At 32.2% G+C, this 16,804-nt stretch overlaps 3 protein-coding genes and 1 long non-coding RNA gene across 4 annotated transcripts; all 4 read right to left on the bottom strand.

The window, feature by feature from the left end:
• On the bottom strand, positions 1–3,012 carry LOC105146102 (uncharacterized). The gene is made up of 3 exons (XR_846143.2): positions 2,787–3,012; positions 2,455–2,701; positions 1–752 (listed from the first exon to the last, which is right to left on the bottom strand). It is a non-coding gene; the product is annotated as an uncharacterized LOC105146102 (long non-coding RNA).
• Positions 3,013–5,831: 2,819 nt separating this feature from the next.
• LOC105146140 (uncharacterized) lies at positions 5,832–7,139 on the bottom strand. The gene is made up of 2 exons (XM_087412711.1): positions 6,225–7,139; positions 5,832–6,095 (listed from the first exon to the last, which is right to left on the bottom strand). The coding sequence occupies exons 1-2, from the start codon at positions 7,137–7,139 to the stop codon at positions 5,832–5,834; spliced, it is 1,179 nt and encodes a 392-aa protein (XP_087268837.1).
• Positions 7,140–9,379: 2,240 nt separating this feature from the next.
• On the bottom strand, positions 9,380–10,828 carry LOC147907635 (uncharacterized). The gene is made up of 2 exons (XM_087412502.1): positions 9,908–10,828; positions 9,380–9,778 (listed from the first exon to the last, which is right to left on the bottom strand). The coding sequence occupies exons 1-2, from the start codon at positions 10,826–10,828 to the stop codon at positions 9,515–9,517; spliced, it is 1,185 nt and encodes a 394-aa protein (XP_087268628.1). The 3' UTR covers positions 9,380–9,514.
• Positions 10,829–11,621: 793 nt separating this feature from the next.
• LOC105150268 (mevalonate kinase) lies at positions 11,622–16,799 on the bottom strand. Its single transcript, XM_011063223.2, has 4 exons — positions 14,745–16,799; positions 13,616–14,623; positions 13,241–13,486; positions 11,622–11,873 (listed from the first exon to the last, which is right to left on the bottom strand). Exons 2-4 carry the CDS (start codon positions 14,531–14,533, stop codon positions 11,628–11,630), a joined length of 1,410 nt encoding a protein of 469 aa, XP_011061525.1. The 5' UTR covers positions 14,534–14,623; positions 14,745–16,799; the 3' UTR covers positions 11,622–11,627.
• Between the last annotated feature and the right edge of the window lie 5 nt (positions 16,800–16,804).

A 16,804-nucleotide genomic window follows, 5' to 3' on the forward strand; every position in this document is an offset into this window, starting at 1 on the left:
ACAAATGACACTTTCCTACGTGATTTCGTTTATTTAAAATATATGTATAACAATGTACACTGTTTATAATCGGATACTTAGTTAATACGCATAAAGCGGCGACCACAATGAGATTTTAAGTAGTAAAAGTTAAACTTTAAGTCTCAGGCCGTGAGAAACTGAACAATCACAGTCAAACGTCAGAAGAATAATTGACTATGATTGGTCAGTTTCTTACGGTTCAAGGCTTAAAGCTTCAATTTTAAATCTCGTCGTAAACGCCACTTAAGAGAAAATAGACAGCCAGTAAATAGAACATTTTTAAAAGAATAATAAGAGAAATTGTTTCGCTTTCCACGCGTCACTGTACAGAAGGACTCGCATTTCCGTTAATCTAAGCTATCTAACGATATTCTGGCTTCGTTCACCGTTGGTACTTTTATATCGAAATGTGGTCCGACTTTTCCGACAGTCACGGAATAATTACGGGGCAATTTGTTGCGGCGAGGAAACAGAGACGCCTCGTCGTTGTGCTCGCCGCAAACCGGCTGTATAATTAAGGCCCGATGCCTCGGCGTCGTCTCGTCCGACAACACGAGCGGGGCAAGGCGGGCATCATTTACGGGCTGATTAATTGCGTACCAACCCGCCGCGATCGCATCCAGCCACAATCAACGGGAACTGTCTACGGAAGAAACTGAAGCTGAGCTGAGACGGTGCGAGACGGAATAATCCCAGAGTCAGGAAATCCCGATCATGGCGGTTCTCCAGACCTGCGGATTAAAGAAATAAAGAGTCAAAATCAAGTGTCTCGCGTAAGAAATCAAACTTCGGAATTCTTATCACGGGAATCCATTGGATTTCGACGAGTGACGCTTTTTTTTTTCCTCTACGGGAAATTTCTCTCGTGAAATTTAACTAAATCTAATGGAGTAATTATGAATGCAGAGGACGCATTTAGTATAAATGACCGGTTAAGGAAACTATCACCGGATAATTCGAACCTTATGCTGAACGGAAACGTAATTTTTGTCGGCCATCTCGTTCATTATTCCCTTCTATTTTACGTTTAATAAACTTAACGAGCTTATCGTATATATAAAACCCAATAATGAATCTGCCCGAGTTGTGCTTGAGAACAAGATCAATAATTTCCGAACGCGCGTACACTGAACCATGTAAACACCAGTCCTCTTTTACTAATATATATGTATGTCGATATATATACGTATAAGATACGAGAAATAGGAGACAAGTCTCTCTCTCTCTCTCTTGCACTTTTCTCTCTTTTTTTTTTTATTATAGAATCTTTGATTGATACGAAATCGTTTTTCCTTGAATGTCAAAAGTTTACCACTGATAACGATGAACTTAGTCCCCGACGCGGGAGAAAATTTTTACTTCAATTGAATGATAAAGTTTGAGATTTAATTACACGGGGACACGATTACCTCTCATCGATATTTTCGCCGAGAAAAAAAATTTTCTCCAAGTTGACTAAAGCAACTACGGTTAACAGGACGTCGGGTTTACACGGTAGAGAGGAGGGGAGGAGGAAGAGGGGAAGAGGGGAGGGTTATAAAAAGAATGTTTTTATTAGAACAGACCAGCCTCGAGCGTCTATTAAAAACCAGCGATCAGATCGATTATCCCGTTCGACCTCGCCGACGACGCTGAGCAGCAGCGGCAGTAACAGCATCAGCGACGGCAGCAACAACAGCATCTCGCGCGGCGGGAGATGCCGTGTCCGAGATATTAATTAGCACGGAGATACCGGGGTGTGTGCACACGGGTGCGCGATACATATCTATCCAGGGTTGGTGCGTCTGTTGGTGTGTCTGGCTATACCTGAAAAGCCATGCCTAAACCTACCTGCCGACGACGCCGAGAAGGTCTCAGCAACACGATATATTGATTACGTCGTAGGGACAGAGAGAGGGGGGGGGGAGAGGGAGACGAAGGGAGAGAGAGAGAGAGAGAGAGAGAGAATATGTCGGAGTAAACCAGAGTAACGCGGAGCGCGCCAAGCACGTCGAGATAGAACAGCAGAATTCGTCGAGGTGCGCCGGGATATACGCCGAAATATGCGAATATATCACCCACCCCTTCCCCCCTCCTCCCTTATCGATTGCGCATAATCGTGGAGTTCGGTGCAACAGCGTGGTCGGGGGCGCTTCTTCGCGAAAATCCGAGAGAATTGGATTCAGATTAATCTGCAAATATGTGCGCGGCGCGATCCCGTATATGCGGCAGTATATCTTTGACGAGCGAATTCTGGTGCGTCCGACTCACTTGGGCGCTAATACAGAGTATGATAATGAAGCCGAGGAGCGCCGATCGATTTAGACCGGTCTCCAGAGAGAGTCTAATCAATTCTTTAAAAAGATCATAGACTTCTAAATTCTTCGCTAAACGAATTAGACGAAATAGAGATCGACTCGTCCACCGACTCGACGTGATGCGCAGCATCCGTACCACTTCGTGTGGTGAACGAGACACTTTCTACGTTCCATCGTGACCACACAGTTTTGGCCGACACAGCGCAAACACGGACGGGCCTGTTTGCGGCGGGTAGGCTTGTGTTCCCTGGTTAGGTTCGATAATCAGGATGCGAATAATCAGCCGTCTGCGCGAGAAGTGCCCGAATTGATCTTCGTTCTTCCCCCCGGTCGACGTACCGTGATGATTTATAATATATGTATATCCTTTCCTCAACACTCGGCTGAAAATATAACATGTGAACAGTTTTTATTAATCTCGTAGTCTTGTTTATCTTACATTATCACGCATTTTCTTTCTTTTCATACCTTTTCTTCCGAGAAAGACAAAGACAATTTAATTTATAATCCTCTCTTTCTCAATAGCCCGCGTCTCCAAAAGATTCAAAACCGCACGTCGTTCTTTCACAGGACAACGGGAAATTAGTAATTACGCTTCGTTGATCCGCGCGACGAAGCATACAAGCTTGGTCACGTGCAGCAATCTCATGAAAACTGGTATCGGTCTCGGTGCTCCTTCCGAGGCGTATAATTGCATTAAGCATCTATCTGATCGTCGCGCGACGGCGTGTATCCCATCTGGAGAGCGGCAGGATTTATGCGCGACAAACCAACCCCCGATTCGCCAGCCTGGTTGTACGGAAGATGGGCAACGGGGTGTGGTAACGACGGCACGAAAGACGGTGGAGGAGCGCGCACGTGAGACCCCGCGGGTTGCATTGGATATAATAAATTTCCACTATCGCGAGTTTGCCAACTAATCGGTCGCCTTTACCATTTAATTAAGGCTACCCGCCTGGCTCATCTATTGTCCGTGTCGCGTCAGCTCGGCGTGGCGCGCGCGCTTAATTACGCCCGTTGAAAATCAAGAGAAATTTCTTGCTCCCGAATTCACCTGGTGCCCTGGCTGACGTATGAAAGAAATACAAGAAATATTATTTGAATCGCGTATCGAATGTTTCCTTTTCGTGAGTCTTGTTATCGTTAGTTCTGAATTGTCAAAGTGTTTTAATAAGAATGCTAAAACATGATGTACAACTCGAATGTGATTTAACAAGAAACAAACATGTAGGAGAAGGAATAATAAAGTTTCTATATTTCTGCTTATAATGTATTACATATTTAATATAATACATTAATGCAAAATCAATAAATCAAATTTTTCGTTCAGCTTTAGAGAGATGATCAGCGAAAAATGTTTAGAGAACATTGTCATAATCTAAATTTGTTTTAAAATATTAATTACGAAATATGAATTTTCAACATCAAAACTTTAACGCTTAAAAGAAAATATGTGTCATTAAAAATTATGGATAATTCAATTTTTTTTTAATTCCAAAGGGCATTAATGTTTATTCACCAATTTTTCGTAAATTTTGATTTTTAGTGAGATTATTGATGTAAAAATTAATTAACTAATAATATATAAAGCGCGCAAAAACATTTCATTCTTTACAAAAATATAATCTAACAAATATTTTACCGCAAAAATTGCCGAACTGTCCAAATCTACTGATTAGAAATTCCATTGATAGTTCCACAATAAAAAGATGATTTTATATTAATATTTCTTTTATAATTGATAGAAATGAGAAAAAAACAGAAACTTTGTAAGTTTGACTGACGAGTGTGGCTAGATTCATAAATACCATTATAGCTCAGCAAGGAAAATCTTTTACTGTTTTACACCACTAAATACCAGTAAGTGTACAACTGTCATCTTTGCCATATAGAAGAGTATGAAATATTCACGTCAAGGTATTTTTACGCGTAATTGGATATTGCAGAAATCTCGATAAAATTTGTTCCAACTACTGCTGTAAGAAACGAAGAAAACGTACATATGTTTAAGCTGTTTAAGCTACTATATATAGCTTTTGTTACGTTTTACGGATTTTCCGTATAAAAGTATCGTGCCCGGTACGGACAAATTAAACTTGCACTCGCCTTTCACGCTGAAAAATTTGTTATCCAAAGAACAGGTAATGTCGGGGTGACAGAGATCGTAAAAATCAAATACGTAATTCGTGAATCCTGTAGATTAATCCAGTTAGTCAAAGTCAGTTTATTAAAAGAAATCATCTACAAGTATTAATTTAATATGATACATTCGTTGTACATTTATGAAAAGCGCCAACCATATTACTTTCGTTGTACACAATGAAAAATAATGATTGCGACAAAGGAATTGGTAATTCATTTACCAATTCATTATTAATTTTTAGGATTCATGCGTGAAAGAAATCTGATAAGATACAACTTTGCTCAGCTTTTTGATATTATTGTCAGAATATACTGCAAATTAAATCAATTTTCTGTACAACTCTGGATTTATTATTAGCTGCATTCAACAGAAAAAACAGCTTTGTAAAATTCTTTGATATGATTTGTTATGCTCTAATAATTTTTCTGGGTTCAAATATATAAATTGATTCTGTTCAAGAATTTCGCGACAGTTGTAAAGCTGCTTGCTCTGCCAAATGGAGCCAATGAGATTAAAAACAATTTCTTTATTGTAGGGATAGTTTAATTCGATAAATGACAAACAGGCGAAACATAAACACAAATGTAAATACAATACGATTGAATATGACTCAATCTATCTATCAGAGAACAGCAATTGTCATTGTCATATTTCATATTATATAATTTCATATTATATTTCTATTTGAATAGGAAACTTCTGAAAAATTTATTATTAAAAAAATAATCAGTTATACATCTAATATATGATAAGATGATTATAGTAATAAGATAAAATATATAAAATAAGAAAAAATAAAATATTTGCTCACAATAAAATATGAGATAACGATATTAGATTCATTATTATTGTATGTGTAAACCATTTATTATATTATGCTTATTATATACATTTTTATGTGTTTATATTACATATATTTATGTATATATATATATATATATATATATATATATAATTATATCTATATAATATATAAAATATATATTGTAATATAAATTTTAATTTTAATTGTATATATATTTTATATATATATATATATATATAATATTATACATCTTTATATTTAATATATTAGGTGCGCAACTAAGTTCTCGCTGTTATTTTGATGAAAATGCATCAAAATAACAGCGAGAACTTAGTTGCGCACCTAATATATTTTATTACATAGTTTTAGAAGCAAATATCTTACATTGTTTTATTAATATTCCATTATTAATATTCTATTATTTTATCAATTCGACAAATACGAATTCTATACTTAATCCGTAAAAAATGTATTATATAAAACTTTTCTACATAACATGCGTCATAAATTCTTAGCATGAGCTTTTTTTATTCATTGCTTACATTACTCATACTAATTACTGATTTTAATATTGAATTCTTACTCCGCTACAATTCAAACTGGTTATCTTGGCAAGAAAACCATGCGACTCAAATATTCCCATCAGATGTTGAATTAATTCATCTGAGGTATTTGGTAGCAACAAAATGAATGCGTATCTACTTCCGCTGGTGGCAATTTTTCCTCCAAGTGAATAATTCTTAGCATATGCGCAAATAATGTCTAGGACTGGGCTTGAAGGTGATGTGCCTAATGCTCTTAGTAGTCCCTCATTAATGTTAATGAGATTCTGTAAAGAATGGTAGAAGACGTTTAAAGTTATCAGCGTATAACTGCACGGGATAAATAATCACGACTTTAAGAGATAGTTCTAAACATATGCATTAAATTATATCGGAATTCGTAAAATGAGACTTACCGCTAAATCCTTATAATAGTTTATGAGACAATCTGAATTACTTTCAATGACATTCGGTTGTAAGTCAATAACATCATCAATTCTCTTAAGGATTTCAATAAATTTGTTCGACAAAATTTCGAGAGTATGTAGAATGAAATCAGCGATAGAAGATAAACACTCTACCGTTTTCATGCTTTCCTTGCTAACATTCGAAAAGACCAGCAGGATTTTCATGCTCGGCACATTTTTAAAGAAAATGTTTGACATCATTTTCTCCTTTTCAAATATTCTTATCTTGCCACCCGTAGATATTGTGACGTTGATTAGATGGACGGAATTGTATACAATATGCTCACACAAGAAAGCATATTTCATGATAAATGAAAGATCTTTAGAATTAAATATGTAGCGGACCGTTCCTTGCTGCAGGAGATACCAACGCCGAAAACATGCCGCTAGACATACCACAAACGAGGACGAACAGCCTAGATCCTCATCAATCGGTAATTCCGATAAAACTTTTACAACGAAAGATGATTTTATAACGATGCCTTTTTTGTAGCTAATGAGAACGAGTAGAAAAATAAAAGCTTGTACGCTTAACCGATGTGCGTGATTGTTGGGATTATAATTGCCGGAAAAGCTCGTCAAACATTTAGTAAAACTTTTCACTGATTTAAACAACTTAAATTCATCAAGTGCTTCACAGGAATTTACACCATAAAAATGTAAAAGAAATATGCGTAAAGGTATCTTCATGCGTAATCCGATACTGGAAACTTTTATTTCCATAAAGTCTTGTCGAACTACATTTGTAGGAAATGAAGAGAATTTAAGTACGGTACGCATGTCTAAGCTGGCTGCTACGCATGTTTGTTTACGGTCTCCACATAAAACCACCGTGCCCGGTGCAGACACCGTGAATCTATACATGATCTTCACGACGAAAAATTTATTTATTATCCGAAGAAGGCGTAATGTCGATTGATTGATCGTAAAAAGTCAGATACGAAATTCGTTAATCCTGTAAATAAGAATTCTATTTATCAAAGCAAGAAAATCGTCCACTAATATAACTTAATACATATTACTCTTATTGTATATCAATTAATGAAATACTAACTGCGACAAATGTAATTCAACCAATTTGTAATCGATTCTCTACGATTCATGCGTGGAAAGAATCCAATAAGTTTCAACTCACAATCAGATCAGTTTCTCGGTTTATCCTTTTGATTAATGATATCAGCAAGATAACGCTTTATCTTCTTTTATGTATACAAATCTGGATTATATATTCTTCACTATTGAAATTGAAAACGTTAGTTATGTATGTACATAAAATGATAATATTATTTTTAATGTAATAGTAAGAGCCTTGTCTTGATTCTTGATGAAATCGAAGATGATAATTAAAATTTAGAAGTTAAAGAATTTTCAATTGTTAGATTGATCCGTCGTCATCTTTAGTATATTTAGAACTAAGGGCAATCTCTTTTCAGAGCGTTTATAATGTTTAGACCAGAAACGATTTCTCCTCTGAAAGGACAATTTAGTTTAATAATCTCTCAAATCACACAAACAATCAAAATATACACAAATGTAAAACTGACATATTTAATCCGTTAACGCGCGCGTACAGAATTCTTATATAAAATTCAATTTTTTTTTCATAACATGCGTTCTTAACATGAATTATTCATTGTTTAAATTTAATTATTGATATTACGAATCAGTTACTGATTCCAACATATTCAATTCTCAATCCGTTGTAATTCAAAACTGGTGATCTTAGCACAGTAATTTGCGTCTCGAATGTCGCGACCTTAAATGTTTCCATTTGTGCTATTCGAAATGAAATCACCTTCACTAGCAATCTTCCCAGCGAATAAAAAATTTTGATCAATTGCGCAAATAATGTCCGAATTTGAATGCGACCTAATGCTTTTAGCAGTTCTTGATTCACATGAATAATATTCTCAAAATGTATTAAAAAATAATGAATCCATAGATATGTATCTTGTTCATTAAGCAATTAAAGCAAGAAAATCATTTACAAGTACTTAATATCATACATTCGTTATACATTAATGAAACATACTACTTTAACTATATTACTATATTACTTTTATGTAAATTAAAGAAAAATACTGATCGCGTCAAATATATTTCTTTTTACCAATTCATTATCGATTTTTTACGATCCATGCGTGAAAGAAATCTAATAAGATACAATTTTGCTCAGCTTTTTGATATATATATCATCAGAATATACTGCAAATTCAAACAATTTTCTGTACAACTCTGGATTTATTATTAGCTGCATTCAACAGAAAAAACAGCTTTGTAAAATTCTTTGATATGATTTGTCATGCCCTTATAGTTTTTCACTGGATTTAAATATATAAATCGATCCTGTTCAAGAATTTAGAGACAGTTGTAAAGCTGCTTGCTCTGCCAAATGGAGCCAATGAGATTAAGAACAATTTCTTTATTGTAGGGATAGTTTAATTCGATAAATGACATACAAACAGGCGGAACGTAAACACAAATGTAAATACAATACGATTGAATATGACTTAATCTATCTATCAGAGAACAGCAATTGTCATTGTCATCTTTCATATTATATAATTTCATATTATATTTCTATTTGAATAGGAAACTTCTGAAAAATTTATTATTATAAAAATAATCAGTTATACATCTAATATATGATAAGATGATGGAATAGTAATAAGATAAAATATATAAAATAAGAAAAAACAAAATATTTGCTTACAATAAAATATGAGATAACGATATTAGATTCATTATTATTGTATGTGTAAACCATTTATTATATTATGCTTATTATGTACATTTTTATGTGTTTATATTACATATATTTGTGTGTATATATATATATATATATATATATATATATATATATATGTATATAATTATATCTATATAATATATAAAATATATAATGTAATATAAATTTTAATTTTAATTGTATATATATTATATATATATATATATATTTATATATATATATATATATATATATAATATTATACATCTTAATATATTAGGTGCGCAACTAAGTTATTTTATTACATAGTTTTAGAAGCAAATATCTTATATTGTTTTATTAATATTCTATTATTAATATTCTATTATTTTATCAATTCGACAAATACGAATTCTATACTTAATCCGTAAAAAATGTATTATATAAAACTTTTCTACATAACATGCGTCATAAATTCTTAGCATGAGCTTTTTTTATTCATTGCTTACATTACTCATACTAATTACTGATTTTAATATTGAATTCTTACTCCGCTACAATTCAAACTGGTTATCTTGGCAAGGAAACCATGCGACTCAAATATTCCCATCAGATGTTGAATTAATTCATCTGAGGTATTTGGTAGCAACAAAATGAATGCGTATCTACTTCCGCTGGTGGCAATTTTTCCTCCAAGTGAATAATTCTTAGCATATGCGCAAATAATGTCTAGGACTGGGCTTGAAGGTGATGTGCCTAATGCTCTTAGTAGTCCCTCATTAATGTTAATGAGATTCTGTAAAGAATGGTAGAAGACGTTTAAAGTTATCAGCGTATAACTGCACGGGATAAATAATCACGACTTTAAGAGATAGTTCTAAACATATGCATTAAATTATATCGAAATTCGTAAAATGAGACTCACCACTAAATCATTATAATAGTTTATGAGACAATCCGAATTACTTTCAACATTGACATTCCGTTGTTGTAAGTCAATAACATCATCAATTCTCTTAAGGGTTTCAATAAATTTGTTCGACAAAATTTCGAGAGTATGTAGAATGAAATCAGCGGTAGAAGATAAACACTCTACCTTTTTCATGCTTTCCTTGCTAACATTCGAAAAGACCAGCAGGATTTTCATGCTCGGCACATTTTTAAAGAAAATGTTTAACATCATTTTCTCCTTTTCAAATATTCTTATCTTGCCACCCATAGATATTGTGACGTTGATTAGATGGACGGAATTGTATACAATATGCTCACACAAGAAAGCATATTTCATGATAAATGAAAGATCATTAGAATTAAATATGTAGCGGACCGTTCCTTTCTGCAGGAGAAACCAACGCCGAAAACATGCCGCTAGACATACCACAAACGAGGACGAACAGCCTAGATCCTCATCAATCGGTAATTCCGATAAAACTTTTACAACGAAAGATGATTTTATAGCGATGCCTTTTTTGTAGCTAATGAGAACGAGTAGAAAAATAAAAGCTTGTACGCTTAACCGATGTGCGTGATTGTTGGGATTATAATTGCCGGAAAAGCTCGTCAAAAATTTAGTAAAACTTTTCACTGATTTAAACAACTTAAATTCATCAAGTGCTTCACAGTAATTTACACCATAAAAATGTAAAAGAAATACGCGTAAAGGTATCTTCATGCGTAATCCGATACTGGAAATTTTTATTTCCATAAAATCTTGTCGAACTACATTTGTAGGAAATGAAGAGAATTTAAGTACGGTACGCATGTCTAAGCTGGCTGCTACGCATGTTTGTTTACGTTCTCCACATAAAATCACCGTGCCCGGTGCAGACACCGTGAATCTATACATGATCTTCACGACGAAAAATTTATTTATTATCCGAAGAAGGCGTAATGTCGATTGATTGATCGTAAAAAGTCAGATACGAAATTCGTTAATCCTGTAAATAAGAATTCTATTTATCAAAGCAAGAAAATCGTCCACTAATATAACTTAATACATATTATTCTTATTGTATATCAATTAATGAAATACTAACTGCGACAAATGTAATTCAACCAATTTGTAATCGATTCTCTACGATTCATGCGTGGAAAGAATCCAATAAGTTTCAACTCACAATCAGATCAGTTTCTCGGTTTATCCTTTTGATTAATGGTATCAGCAAGATAACACTTTATCTTCTTTTATGTATACAAATCTGCATTATATATTCTTCACTATTGAAATTGAAAACGTTAGTTATGTATATACATAAAATGAGAATATTATTTTTAATGTAATAGTAAGAGCCTTGTCTTGATTCTTGATGAAATCGAAGATGATAATTAAAATTTAGCAGTTAAAGAATTTTCAATTGTTAGATTGATCCGTCGTCATCTTTAGTATATTTAGAACTAAGAGCAATGTCTTTTCAGAGCGTTTATAATGTTTAGATCAGAAACGATTTCTCCTCTGAAAGGACAATTTAGTTTAATAATCTCTCAAATCACACAAACAATCAAAATATACACAAATGTAAAACTGACATATTTAATCCGTTAACGCGCGCGTACAGAATTCTTATATAAAATTCAATTTTTTTTTCATAACATGCGTTCTTAACATGAATTATTCATTGTTTAAATTTAATTATTGATATTACGAATCAGTTACTGATTCCAACATATTCAATTCTCAATCCGTTGTAATTCAAAACTGGCGATCTTAGCACAGTAATTTGCGTCTCGAATGTCGCGACCTTAAATGTTTCCATTTGTGCTATTCGAAATGAAATCACCTTCACTAGCAATCTTCCCAGCGAATAAAAAATTTTGATCAATTGCGCAAATAATGTCCGAATTTGAATGCGACCTAATGCTTTTAGCAGTTCTTGATTCACATGAATAATATTCTGCAAAATGTATTAAAAAATAATAAATCCGTAGATATGTATCTTGTTCATTAAGCAATTAAAGCAAGAAAATCATTTACAAATACTTAATATCATACATTCGTTGTACATTAATGAAACATACTACTTTAACTATATTACTATATTACTTTTATGTAAATTAATCAAAAATATTGATCGCGTCAAATGTATTTCTTTTTACCAATTCATTATCGATTTTTTACGATCCATGCGTGAAAGAAATCTAATAAGATACAACTTTGCTTAGCTTTTTGATATATATATCATTAGAATATACTGCAAATTCAAACAATTTTCTGTACAACTCTGGATTTATTATTAGCTGCATTCAACAGAAAAAACAGCTTTGTAAAATTCTTTGATATGATTTGTCATGCCCTTATAGTTTTTCACTGGATTTAAATATATAAATCGATCCTGTTCAAGAATTTAGAGACAGTTGTAAAGCTGCTTGCTCTGCCAAATGGAGCCAATGAGATTAAGAACAATTTCTTTATTGTAGGGATAGTTTAATTCGATAAATGACATACAAACAGGCGGAACGTAAACACAAATGTAAATACAATACGATTGAATATGACTTAATCTATCTATCAGAGAACAGCAATTGTCACTGTCATCTTTCATATTATATAATTTCATATTATATTTCTATTTGAATAGGAAACTTCTGAAAAATTTATTATTATAAAAATAATCAGTTATACATCTAATATATGATAAGATAATGGAATAGTAATAAGATAAAATATATAAAATAAGAAAAAATAAAGTATTTGCTTACAATAAAATATGAGATAACGATATTAGATTCATTATTATTGTATGTGTAAACCATTTATTATATATTACGCTTATTATGTACATTTTTATGTGTTTATATTACATATATTTGTGTATATATATATATAAAATTATATATATATGATATATAAAATATATATTGTAATATAAATTTTAATTTTAATTGTATATATTTATATATATATATATATATATATATATATATATATATAATATTATACATCTTTATATTTAATATATTAGGTGCGCAATTAAGTTCTCGCTGTTATTTTGATGCATTTTCATCAAAATAACAGCGAGAACTTAGTTGCGCACGTAATATATTTTATTACACAGTTTTAGAAGCATATATCTTATATTGTTTTATTAATATTCTATTATTTTATCAATTCGACAAATACGAATTCTATACTTAATGCGTAAAAAATGTATTATATAAAACTTTTCTACATAACATGCGTCATAAATTCTTAGCATGAGCTTTTTTTATTCATTGCTTACATTACTCATACTAATTACTGATTTTAATATTGAATTCTTACTCCGCTACAATTCAAACTGGTTATCTTGGCAAGGAAACCATGCGACTCAAATATTCCCATCAGATGTTGAATTAATTCATCTGAGGTATTTGGTAGCAACAAAATGAATGCGTATCTACTTCCGCTGGTGGCAATTTTTCCTCCAAGTGAATAATTCTTAGCATATGCGCAAATAATGTCTAGGACTGGGCTTGAAGGTGATGTGCCTAATGCTCTTAGTAGTCCCTCATTAATGTTAATGAGATTCTGTAAAGAATGGTAGAAGACGTTTAAAGTTATCAGCGTATAACTGCACGGGATAAATAATCACGACTTTAAGAGATAGTTCTAAACATATGCATTAAATTATATCGAAATTCGTAAAATGAGACTCACCACTAAATCATTATAATAGTTTATGAGACAATCCGAATTACTTTCAACATTGACATTCCGTTGTTGTAAGTCAATAACATCATCAATTCTCTTAAGGGTTTCAATAAATTTGTTCGACAAAATTTCGAGAGTATGTAGAATGAAATCAGCGATAGAAGATAAACACTCTTTTATTTTCATGCTTGTCTCGATAATATTCGAAAAGACCAGCAGGATTTTCATGCTCCGCTCGCCAAAGAAAATGTTTGCCATTTCCAAAGCCCCCTTAAATACTCTTATCTTGCCACCCGTAGATATTGCGATGTTGATTAGATTGCAGGAATTGTATACAATCTGTTCACACGAGTAAGCATATTTCATGATATATGAAAAATCTTCAGCATTAAATATGTAGCGGACCGTTCCTTGCTGCAGGAGATACCAACGCCAAAAACATGCCGCTAAACATACCACAAACGAGGCCGAACAACCTAGATCCTCACCAAACGCTAATTCCGATATAACGTCCACAACGAAAGATGATTTTATAACAATGCCATTTTTGTAGCTAATGAGAACGAGAAGAAAAATAAAAGCTTGTACGCTTAACCGATGTGCGTGATTGTTGGGATCATAATTGCCGGAAAAGCCCGACAAAAATGTAGTAAAACTTTTCACTGATTCAAACAACTTAAAATCATCAAGTGCTTCACAGTAATTTATACCATAAAAATGTAAAAGAAATATGCGTAAAGGTATCTTCATGCGTAATCCGATACTGGAAATTTTTATTTCCATAAAATCTTGTCGAACTACATTTGTAGGAAATGAAGAGAATTTAAGTACGGTACGCATGTCTAAGCTGGCTGCTACGCATGTTTGTTTACGTTCTCCACATAAAATCACCGTGCCCGGTGCAGACACCGTGAATCTATACATGATCTTCACGACGAAAAATTTATTTATCCGAAGAAGGCGTAATGTCGATTGATTGATCGTAAAAAATCAGAAATACAAAATTCTTTAATCCTGTAAATAAGAATTCTATTTATCAAAGCAAGAAAATCGTACACTAATATAACTTAATACATATTACTCTTATTGTACATCAATTAATGAAATGGTAACTGCGACTAATGTAATTCATTACCAATTTGTAATCAATTCTCTACGTGGAAAAAATCCAATAAGTTTCAATTCACAATCAGATCAGTTTCTCGGTTTATCCTTTTGATTAATGGTAAGACAACGCTTTATCTTCACTTCTTTTATGTACAAATCTGGATTATATATTCTTCATTATTGAAATTGAAAACGTTAGTTATGTATATACATAAAATGAGAATATTACTTTTAATGTAATAGTAAGAGCCTTGTCTTGATTCTTGAAATCGAAGATGATAATTAAAATTTAGCAATTAAAGAATTTTCAATTGTCAAATTGATCTATCGTCATCTTTAGTATATTTAGAACTAAGAGCAATGTCTTTTCAGAGCGTTTATAATGTTCATAACCAGAAACGATTTCTCCTCTGAAAGGACAATTTAGTTTAATAATCTATCAAATCACACAAACAATCAAAATATACACAAATGTAAATAAAAACTGACATATTTATTCCGTTAACGCGCGCGTACAGAATTCTTATATAAAATTCAATTTTTTTTTTCATAACATGCGTTCTTAACATGAATTATTCATTGTTTAAATTTAATTATTGATATTACGAATCAGTTACTGATTCCAACATATTCAATTCTCAATCTGTTGTAATTCAAAACTGGCGATCTTAGCACAGTAATTTGCGTCTCGAATGTCGTAATCTTGAATGTTTCCATTTGTGCTATTCGATAACAAAATGAAATCACCTTCACTAGCAATCTTCTCAGCGAATAAAAAATTTGGATCCATTGCGCAAATAATGTCCGAGTTTGAATGCGACATGCCTAATGCTTTTAGTAGTTCTTGATTGACATGAATAATATTCTGCAAAATGTATTAAAAAATATTTAAAGTTTCTAGCGTACGTACAAGAATATCCAAAAGACAATCACCACAAGTACGTCGTGTAATAAAATTATACCAAAGGAGGTATCGAAGTTCGAATAATAAGACTTATCAATGTTTTACAATTATCTATTATATTAACAGATTGACTAATATTACTCTCTTTCAAACTTTATATGTTTCTTTATATGTTTTAATATTATTAATATCAAGCATGTGCATAAACTTAGTCGATATTATACTTCGATATTACTATTTAAAGTAAAATCGATTAACAAAGATGGATTTTTCTACGCTTCAAAATTCATACTTTTTTTGCTTGGCAATGATAGTTTTACAACAGAAGATGATAACATATTGATATATTCTTAAAGCTTAGAACGATCAAAGGAAAAAGAATGCATGTAAAAACTTAATTGATGATTTTGACTGTTAGGTTCGCTATCTTAGTCCGTCATGGAAGTGATAAATTTTTTTACTATTTTATTCAACGTAACAACGAGAGAATAAGTAATTGTAATTTTCGCCAAAGACGTATGATTATGAACAATGAAAAATTGGATATTAAAGATATTTTATGTGTAACTGGATACTGAACCGTGCCCGGTGCGGACAAATCAAACTTGTACATGCCATTCACGAAAAATTTATCTAAAGAACAGGTGTAATGTCAAGTGACAAATATCGTAAAAATCTAACACGTAACTTGTGAATCCGTAGATATGTATCCTGTTCATTAAAGCAAGAAAATCATTTACAAGTACTTAATATTATATTAGGTGTTGGAATTAATTCGTAGCGTTTTACAAGTGATGGGAAGTACTTTCATTAATGTATTTTTTAATGCTCATGTGAAATAAATAACATTCTTTCATTAAAAAACGCTACGAATTAATTCCAACACCTAATACATTCGTTATACATTAATGAAACATACTAACTATATTGAAATACCAACTATTACTTTTATGTAAATTAATGAAAAATACTGATCGCGTCAAATGTATTTCATTTTACTAATTCATTATCGATTTTTTACGATCTATGCGTGAAAGAAATCTAATAAAATTCAACTTTGCTCAGCTTTTTAACTCGTATTTGGTATTATCGTCAGAATATACCGCAAATTAAACTAATTTTCTGTACAAATCTGGATTTATTATTAGCATTCATCAGAAAAAGCAGCTTTGCAATTATTGTAT

The sequence above is a fragment of the Acromyrmex echinatior genome, chromosome 13 (genome assembly GCF_024713525.1).
Source record: "Acromyrmex echinatior isolate Ae372 chromosome 13, ASM2471352v2, whole genome shotgun sequence".
NCBI classification, from domain to species: Eukaryota; Metazoa; Arthropoda; class Insecta; order Hymenoptera; family Formicidae; genus Acromyrmex; species Acromyrmex echinatior.

Bases quoted from the DNA above. Each gene is read 5' to 3' on its own strand.
- LOC105146140 (XM_087412711.1), bottom strand. From the start codon at position 7,139: ATGTATAGATTCACGGTGTCTGCACCGGGCACGGTGGTTTTATGTGGA. The intron at 6,096-6,224 runs GTAAGTCTCATT...CATTCTTTACAG, and splicing joins ACTATTATAAGGATTTAGCG to AATCTCATTAACATTAATGA.
- LOC105150268 (XM_011063223.2), bottom strand. From the start codon at position 14,533: ATGTATAGATTCACGGTGTCTGCACCGGGCACGGTGATTTTATGTGGA. The intron at 13,487-13,615 runs GTGAGTCTCATT...CATTCTTTACAG, and splicing joins ACTATTATAATGATTTAGTG to AATCTCATTAACATTAATGA. The intron at 11,874-13,240 runs GTAAGAATTCAA...TACATTTTGCAG, and splicing joins CCAGTTTGAATTGTAGCGGA to AATATTATTCATGTGAATCA.
- LOC147907635 (XM_087412502.1), bottom strand. From the start codon at position 10,828: ATGTATAGATTCACGGTGTCTGCACCGGGCACGGTGATTTTATGTGGA. The intron at 9,779-9,907 runs GTGAGTCTCATT...CATTCTTTACAG, and splicing joins ACTATTATAATGATTTAGTG to AATCTCATTAACATTAATGA.